We start from the raw sequence: 9,824 nt of genomic DNA on the forward strand, positions 1-9,824 counted from the left end.
TCCGGGGGTCGCAGGCCCGGGAAGTCATGCGCGGCCTCGGGGCGCTGGGCGCCGGCTCCTGAAGCACATCGCGCCTCACACGCCTCCGGCCCGGCCGTCTCCATTCATCATCCCGCTGCGCCCTCGCCGTCCGCGGCTCCGCTCGGCCCCCCGCCGCCGCCCGGTCCTTCCTCCTCGGCTGCCGAGGTTCTCCTGGAAGCGGAGGTGTCGGCCATGAGCCCCGCTCCCCTCGCTTGAGTTTCGGGGTGTCGGCAGTCGGGGGTCCCGTCGCGCCCCGCCCCACCCCGGGCATGGGGGTGAACGCTGTGCATTGGTTCCGAAAGGGACTCCGACTCCACGACAACCCCGCCCTGAAGGAGTGCATCCAGGGCGCCGACACCATCCGCTGCGTCTACATCCTTGACCCTTGGTTCGCCGGCTCCTCCAACGTGGGCATCAACAGGTGGCGGTGAGTCCAAAGCTCGTGGGACGCGGTCTCGCGCTTCAGGACCGGGTGTTCTGCATTGGCGTCGGAGCTCAGATTTATTTTATTTTATTTTATTTTAATTTTATGAAGTCTTGGGGACAGCATTGCGTGCATGGTTTAAGAATTGTAGATGTGGTCAATATTAATAGAATAATTAATAATCATCTAGCCAGACAGGCTGGCGATCTGGAACACCTTGGCCTTCTCCTCTAGCTTACCTGTCTGTCTGTCCCAGTTGTCCCAATGGGAATTCCTCCCCTGGTTTGTGGAGAATACCTAGTAGGGGCAAACACTCCCAAGTCCTTAATGGCCGGTGGATCGAGTCCCTTGGCCTCTCTGGATCATTCGAAAGGATTTGTGATCCTTCATGTTTACGTGTGTCTAGGTAACTCATGGAGGAGAATCATTCATTCATTCCAGGCAGCTCCAAACCCAGCTTTCTTCCCCCTTGAGGTTACTGGAGGAAAAGCAAGGGGAGAACATTCTCTGGTTTCTCTTTGCTCTGCTTTCTTCCAACTCCTCCCTGTGGTTGTCAAGAGGAAGTACAGTTTATCTTTCTAGGCAGAGTTCACGCCTTCTAGGGAAGGAGCACTGCAAAGGAAGCCTGGGGTGCTTTATGATTTTTCCGGAAGAACCAAGCCGGATTATGGTGAGGCTGAATTAACGGAAGCGTTAGTTTAGTAGATATATGGGTCACTTAGATGCCAGGAGCAGCCTTGAACGGGAGGGATGGAGCTGTGAACAAAACTGTAGTCTGTCCTCTTCAGATATACGCCCCAGGAAGGAAAACATGTATATGTATTAAGTGCTTTGAAAGAGAGCAAAGAAAATAGATAAGGCAAACAAGAATAGGGATGGGCTGGAATTTGATGTGTGTTGGCTAGCTGGGATAGCTCAGTGGACAAGTACTTGTCTAGCATATCTGAGGCCCCAACTTCAGTCCTTGGAACCAAAGGAAAAAGCTGTTAGTGTAAAAATCGTGGAGAAAGTGATGGCGGATCCAAAAGAAGTGATGGGGATGTGATGCAGATAGCTAGGAAGAGCATTTCAGGAAAGGGCCTTGAGGTGGGAATGTGCTTGACCTTTGGAAAGAACAGCCAGTATGACTGGAGCAAAATAACTTAGGGGAAAGTAGTAGGTGATGAGGTCAGAGCTGTAATAGGGCCAAATTGAACATCACTTTCTAAACAGTTAACGAGATTTGCAGTTTTACTCAGAGTGAAGTGGAAATAATTACAGGATTATGAGCAGAGAAGTGACGTGACCTGACTTAAATTAGAAAATTTTTCTTTAGTGGAGATTCTGGGAACAAAGTGAACTGGGGATTGAAGATAGAAAAGAAGTAGGCAGGCCACTCAGGAGTGTGTGTTTGTCCAGGTGAAAGATGAGAATGGCTTGCACAGAGTGTGTGGACAGATGGACATGTGGATGAGCAAAAGAAGGAAGCTAGGAGGAATTTCAAAGATTTTACTGTGCTGGGCTTTTAATCCCAGTGCTAGGGAGACAGAGGCAGGCTGATCTCTGAATTCAAGGCCACTCTTGCCTACCTATCAAGTTCCAGCCAGGGCTATGTAGTGAGACCCTGTCCAACTCGGGAAGGTAGGGGGGATGCGGGAGCTAGGCTTTAATAGGAAAGTGAAGCCAGTTAGGGAAGCCTTAGAGAATGAGATCGGAATGCTCTTTTGGAATTTAAGCTTCACATGTTTTTTACACATCCAAGTGGAGTTAGAAGATAAACAGTTGGCTATATCTAGAGTTCAGGATAGAGATGTGAGCAGGTAGTATAACTAGGGTTAGAAGTTACAGATATTAATAAAGCCATTTATTCAGCCATCCTTATACAAATATTTGACAGGCATCTACTACATGCTTCATACTATTTCAGGTGTGGAGGATTTAACATAAAATACTCAGAAGCTCCGCCCCCCAGTTACATTTTAGTGGAGCCATGGAACTGTATGAGAACATAAAGTAAGGCTGGGAAGTAGCTTGGTGGTAGAGTACTTGCCTAGCATGCATGACCTCAACACTGCAAAAAAAAATTTTTTTTAAAGTGAGTGTAGATAGAAAAAGAGACAATGTAAGGACTGAATCTAGTCTCCCTCCTTCCCTCCCTCCTTTTGCGACAGTATGTCATACAGCCCAGAGTAGCCTTAAACTCCTATGTAGAAGAGGTTGGCTTGAACTTTTGGTTCTCCTGCCCCCACTCCTAAGTGCTGAGATGACAGATATGTACTACCACACCGGTGAGCTTTGGGTACTCAGTTTCGAAATTGTGTAACTGGAAAAACCAGCATAAGGTTAGGACAGAACCACTGATAAAGCAAGAAGAAAAGCCAAGAGTTTGGTGTCATTGAAGAAATACTAGAAAGGAAGTCATAGAAAATATTTCAGGGGGGATTGAGTGTTTTGCCTATGTCAAACGCTGCTGATGGGTCTGGAAATTAAGTTACACTTAGCATTTTGAAGTCTTTCATAACCTTATCTAGGGTGGTTGGAGCAGTGTCAGAGGTAAAAGTCTTTTTAGCATGATTACTCAAGACCCATAACACCAAATTCAGTGCCTTTTATACATTGGTAGCTCACTTGTTGGCTTTTGAATGAATTTTTTAAAAAATAATTCTACATTTAGTAGTCAATAATTCTATACTTAAATGACTTTAAATTATTATTTTTATTTTGCGTGTATGAGTGTATTGCTCGCATGTAGGTAGGTGCACCCATTTAGAGGTCAGAAGAAGGTGTCGATCCCCTGGAACTGGAGTTACAGATGGTTGTTGGCTGCCATGTGGGTGCTAGGAATCGAACCTGGGTCTTCTGCAAGAGCAGTCCTTGATCTTAACCTCTGAGCCATCTCTCCAGCCCAGAAATTGAGTATTGATAAGTGCTGTAACTTGTATGCGTGAACCATGAAAACATGCTAAGTGAAAGAACACAGTGATAAAACTATGATTCTATTTACTTGGCAATGAGCAACTACACAGTGACAGAAAGCAGTTTAGGGGCTCTTTAGTTCTGGGAAAACCGAGTTGGGAAGTGACAGCTGAGAGGCACAGTTTCTTTCTGAGATGATAAAAATGTCCTAGAAGGTGATGCTTGTACAACTTTGAACAACCATTAAATTACTTACTTTAGGAAGTTTATCTCTCCGAGACTCAGCCCAAATGCCGCCTTTTCTGTGATACCTTCATTATCTTGTCTAGGATGATAAGGTCTTCTGAATTCTTACATGATTTGTTTTGTATTGCTTTTCATACGTTGTTACTCATGCTGCATTCATTTAGGAATATTTGGCATCTTAGTTGGTTTTGACTGCTATAGCAGAACACCTTTAGATCGGGCAATTTACAAGTAACAGACATGTATTTCTCCCAGCACTAGAGGTGGAGAAGTTCAAGATCAAAGCACCTGGTCACCTGGTATCTAGTGAGGGTATTTTACTTCACAGGTGGCACAGTATGTCCTTATATTGTGGAAGAAGTGTGAAAAAAAAACAAAAAAAAAAACCTCTTTCAGGTCTGTTTTATAAGGGCCTGATCAGGGGAATAATGCCACACATGAGAGTAAAATTCTCCTAACTTGATCTCCTCTGTATACTATTACATTGGAGATGTGGTTTCATCATACGTATTTGTGGGAGTGGGGATGCAACATTCAGACTATGTCAGGTGTGGTGTATATTCATTTCCCTTCCGCTTAGCAGATTGTACCTTCCTGAGAGAGAAGTTGCAATTTCATTAAATCAAACATTGATTCCCTATTCTTCCCATTCACGAGAGGCACTATTCCTGGTGGAGGTTTGCAGCACTGAATGGAACAAAAAAATCTCTGCCCTTGAAGAGCATCCATTCTGGTAGGGAAGACAGAATGTGTGTGTGTGTGTGTGTGTGCGTGTGTGTGTGTGTGTGTGTGTGTGTGTGTGTGTCGGGGTGGGGGGTGGATTGAAATACAGCAGAATGTGAAAACTCAGACTTAAAGGAAATAAGGAAACAAGCTGTAAGGTCTTTTTGTATTCTTTACAGCATAATAGTCATTTGATAAATACTGATTTAATTTTACCTATAATATAAGTCTAGGGTTTAAGAATGGGGCAATTACTTTATCTTAGATACTGAATACCTTAAATTCATATCTTAGAATAAGTTTCAAGCCAGGTATGGTGGTGCATGCCTGTAATACCAGCACTTGAGAGATAGGCCAAGAGGGTCAAGAATTCAAGGTCATACTTAGCTATGTAGCAAGTTCTAGGCCAGTCTAGACCATATTAGATCCTGTCTCAAGAAAGCAAGCAAAAACATTTTTCTTCAATGAATACATTGCTTTTATCATTTAAGCTTCATATAATCGAGGCTATCACATGTAAAGCCTCTTAGTTTTTAAAGAACTAAATTCATGAATGTGCTCTCATCTTCACCTATTCTTTCTTCTACAGCATAATTTCCCTGGAAGACACATTGCTGCCTCTGTTCAAAACTACTCCTTTTGTGTATACTCCATTTCAAAGGCTAATTTTTATTTAATTTTATCTTGTACTGGGAATTGAACCAAGGGCCTTTTGCATGCCAGGCAAGCACTCTGTCACTGTGGTACATACTTGCTATCAATGACTGCTCATTTTTCTTTCTTTTCATTATTCACCTTTCTTCAGCTTTATCTACTGTTTTTTACTTATTTTTGTTTTTTGAGACAGAGTTCTTGCTATGTAGCTCAGGCTAACCTGGAACGCTCTGGGTAGCCCAAACTGGTCTTGTATTATGGTCCTTGTGGCTCTACCTCGTGTCTTAAGATTGCAGGCATGCCCCAGGAGCTTCATCCACTTACTAGGTTACTTCCAGTCAACATTTAAACATCCTTCAAATCAAGTTCTGTGAAACCAAACCAAACCAAGAAACACAGTGGAGCAAAATCTAACCTTGATTGTGTTCTTGTAATTATATATCTCAGTTCCTTTATAGCTTAACTTCTCTGTATTTTCCATTCTTACTACAACTTTTACTGTCCATAGCAATTTTTGATCTCTACATTTTTAGAGATTGTCTTTATTTTTCTTGAAAAAATGTTTTTTGTTTTTGTTTTTGTTTTTCTGAGCTAGGTTCTCCTTATGTAGCAGGAACTTGTGATCCTCTTGCCTTTGCCTCCCCAGTGTTGCCACTTCATCTGACTTATAGCCAGACTTCTCAAATGATGTTAATTTTAACTGACTTCATTTCTTTATCTTCTGCTTACCCTTGAACACACCCCAAAGTAGTCTGGAGCTCTACCCCACCAACTCTGCCGACACTGTTCACATCTAAAGGATACTTTAAATTTTGCACTCCTTAATATTTTTTGCAGTGTTTGACACATTTCACCACACCTTCCTTTTCTTCCTTGACTTTAGAGGACCTTCCTGTTTATTTTTCTTCCAGAAAAATTGGTCTTCTTCCTTGGCTATTTTTTCTGGTTAGTGTTCTGTACTCACTTTTCATTTTACACATTTCTAGGCAGTGTCATCTCTTCTGGTTATTTTCTGTTCTAGCTAGATTGTTTCTTCATTGCTATGACAAAACACTGACCAATACCAACTTGAAGAAGAAAGGGTTTATTTTGTTCACGTCTCCTGGGTCACAGTTCATCACTGAGGGAGCCCAAGGTAGGAACTCGGGAGGAACCTGGAGGCGGGAACTGAAGCACAGGCCATGGAAGAATGCTGCTTACTGGTTTATTTCTTTGGCCCATACTCAGCCTGCTTTCTTAAAGAATACAACATAGGACAACCTGCCCAGGGGTGGCATCACCCACAGTGGATTGGGCTCTCCCCATATCACCCAACAATCAAGAAAATACTCCACAGACAGGAGCACAGGCAATTCTCCAATTGAGGCTCCCTCTACCCAGGTCTATCAAGTTGATAACTAAATCTGTTCAGCACACAGTCTGTTACTATCTTCATGCTCCAAATTCTCAAACCAGTATATTTTGCTCAGCTTTCTCTCCTTGTTCCCAGATAGGTATATGTGACTCCTATATATTTATCTGCCTACTTGCATATATCACATTACCTCCAACTCAGCCTGTTCAAAACAAAGTTTATCTGGGGCTGGAGAGATGGCTCAGCAGTTAAGAGCACTGGCTGCTCTCGCCAAAGACCTGGGTTCAGTTCCCAGCACCCACATGGCAGCTAACGACCATCTGTAACTCCAGTTTCAAGGGGATCTGATGGGGCTCTGATGCACCCTACTGACCTCCACAGGCATTGCACGACACAGGTGCACCTACTTACATGCAGGCAATACACTCATACACATAAAAAATAAATAAATCAAAAGTTTAAAGAGAGAACAAAGTTCATCTTCTCCTCTGTTGTTCAAAAACAAAAAATTCAAACTGACTTTTCTTATGTTTTTCATCTTAATAAATGATGTTACCATTTGCCCACCTATTCAAAAGATTAAGAAATTAGATGGCTAATTATGTATCCATTTGTTCCACAAATATTTGAGTCACTACAAAGTATGTGCCAATCACTTCAATAATTTCTGTGGGTAAAAAGACAGTCAACAGATAAATTTATCTGCCTTCAAGTAGTTTATAGTAGAGAGAGAGATTATTCAGAAATAATGTTGTTACAGAAATACATTCCACATTGGCCCATGTCGACACTCTCTTCACCTAAGTTTCTACGGTAGCCTATAAACCTGCTTTTCTTTCCCTACAGCTGTAATATTTTAAAACAAAAAATCTGAAAATGTCATCTCTGCTTTAAAATCCTTCAGCAACATTTCTTTATCCTTACGTTAGAGTTCAAAAGGCTATAGCATAGCTGAAAACCCCGACAGCCTTTTTTGGCTTCTTTTTTCAGTCTTAGGTGATTATTTCTCTGAGACATTTGAGTTGGGCCATGAAGTATGAAGTAGATCTTATAAGTAAAGCATAGACATAAGGGAGTTTCAAGCAGAGGAAATAAAATCCAGACTGAGGGAATAGATTAAGGAAAGACACAGTATCCTGACACTGTGATAAGGCTGGAGTAGCTGAATCACGTGGTCAATGAAAAGAAAAGTGTTGTTCAATACTCTTTCCTAGTTGGTTGCCTAAGTCAGTCATGCTTAGAATGAATAGGAAGTAGATAGGTACCCTAAAAACAGCAGGTGCCTATTATGTAGTAACACTCAGAAAGTGGATTCAGCTTAGAAGTTTTGACCTTATTTGGGGTAATATAACATTAGGCACCTGAGTGAATGATAAAGGACAGAGACGGGATACCAATTTGGAAGCTTTATCAATGGTCTAGTGAGAGATAATATGGGGTTGAACTAAGAAAATGGGTTTGAGGAAGGGGACGGTGGCAGAGAGGAGAGAGAGATACTGAAATTATAGAAATACAGTAGATAAAAGTTTAGGTTACTGCCCAGAAAAGGTGCTTCACAGAGGAGGAGGGTGAAGGAACGTGATAATAGGATGAAGAGTCTCATGCTTTGTGCCTCTGTGGGAGTAGCTGTTGGTTTTTCATCACTGTGACAAAAAATACCAGAGAAAAGCAACTTAAAGGAGGAAAGATTTATTTTGGCTCAGTTTCAAAGGCTTCATCTATGGTTAATGGTCTCCATCGCTTCTGTGGTGTGCTGAGGCAAAGTATAATGGTGGAAGGGCATGGCACGCCAGAGTTGCTCATCTCATGGTGTTCAGGAAGCAGAGGGGAAGAGGAAGGGACCAGGATACCTACTTCATGGGTACTTCTTTAATGTCCTACTTCCTCCAGCTACACCCCACCAGTTCCTAATAATGCTATCAAATTATGAATTCATCAGTGCATTAATCCACTGGGTAGGTCAGGGCCCTTGTGATTCAGTCATTTCTCAGCGCTACCAGATGGAGATCAAGCCCTCAACCCACAAATTAGCCTTATTGCTAATTTGCAGAACACAGGAATAGACCCTATTTAGATGAAGAAAAGAGTGAATTTAGTTTAGGTTGTTGCTGAATTTGAAGTACTGCTAAGATATCAACATGGGAGATGGAGAATAGAACTTCAGTCTGGAGATGATAGACATTAGAGCTGTGAGTTTGGGAGCAATTCCTAGATAATAGATGAAGCATGCTGAATCTTACACAGAATGAGATTCAGTCAAAACTTTGGTGAATATTTAAAATGATAGGAACTGATGAAAGAGACAGAGGAGAGTCAATCATAGAGATAGATGAGCTAGAAGAACGCTGAATTAAGGAAATGAGATTTGACAAGAATTTTTTCTGCATTGTGCTGGAGAAGGCAGATTAAGATGAGTTTTGACAAGTCATGCAGGAAAAAATGTCAAAGATTTGGAAGTGAGCAAAGGAAATTAGCACATGTCAGTAATGCTAGATATTATCTAGAGACTCCTATAGGAATAATGGTTCTGACTAAAGGATATACAACTTTGTCTTTGAATAATTAGACTATTTTGTGACTGTCAAAAGCAGTAACTGTCAAGTTGCAGAAAGCTAATAGAAGTACAAGTGTTCCCTGCCCATACCAGTGCCGATTATTCCTGCTTGTTCTGTGTAAATGAATAATTCTTTTATGAACTTATTGCTAAATAAAATCTCTGCTACGTGCTGTGGTTTCAATATGGTTTAAGTATATCTCCCAAAAGTTCATGTGTTAGAAGCTTGGTCCCGGTGTGGTGGTAGTTAAGGGACCTTTAAGTTGTGGGGCCTAACAAATGGTAATTAAGTTATGGGGTAGCCATCCTGGAAGGACTAATGCCTGTATCGTAGGAGGTGTTGTTAAGCAAAGGGAGGGTATCCAGTGTTCTTGGTACCCTTCTGCACGTAGTTGTTTCCTTTTCCACTTCTCTGCCATGTTTGATGTAGCTAAGAGACTGTCTTGATATTTTTGTTTTGAGATAGGATCCCACTATGCAGGAAGGGGGCCAGGGCAAAATGTAGCCCCTAAAGACACTCTCAGTGACCTGCTTCCTCCAACTAGGCCCATTTCTTACTTTTCATCACTTTCCAATAATGCCACCATTTTAGTAATTTATCAAGGGATTGACTTATTGACTAGAACAATATTCAAAATAAAAATATTAAAGGAACCGTCTTCACAAAAAAACATGAGATTCAGATTCCAGATAGTTTCATAGATGGGTTTGTTGTGTGACTTTTCCCAGGGAAATGTAAAGAAATGTCTGCTCACCTCTCAGGGACCCAAAGGAGTAGGAAAGGATTCCATCAAAGTACAGCTTTTGAAACCAGTGAATTTATTGGAATTACTTACAGGAACATGGGCAACTCTGGCAGCCTATGTCAGTAGGAAGTGTATTCTAGTTTTCTTCTTTATTGCTGTGACAAAATACTCTGACCAATACCAACTTGGGGAGAAAAGGGTTTATTT

The 9,824-nt window shown here is 41.8% G+C and overlaps 1 protein-coding gene across 3 annotated transcripts in view; it reads left to right on the top strand.

Annotated features, from left to right (window-relative positions):
- Positions 1-265: 265 nt before the first annotated feature.
- The window catches only part of Cry1 (cryptochrome circadian regulator 1), a 73,231-nt gene continuing 63,672 nt past the window's right edge, over positions 266-9,824 (top strand). For all 3 annotated transcript variants that reach the window (XM_017800628.2, XM_008843116.3, XM_029568350.1), the window contains exon 1: positions 266-448. In XM_017800628.2, the coding sequence (XP_017656117.1) occupies positions 291-448 (158 nt within the window). In that variant the 5' untranslated portion in view covers positions 266-290. The remainder of the gene's footprint in view (positions 449-9,824) is intronic.

The sequence above is a fragment of the Nannospalax galili genome, unplaced genomic scaffold (genome assembly GCF_000622305.1).
Source record: "Nannospalax galili isolate Female #2095 unplaced genomic scaffold, S.galili_v1.0 scaffold39, whole genome shotgun sequence".
NCBI lineage: Eukaryota > Metazoa > Chordata > Mammalia > Rodentia > Spalacidae > Nannospalax > Nannospalax galili.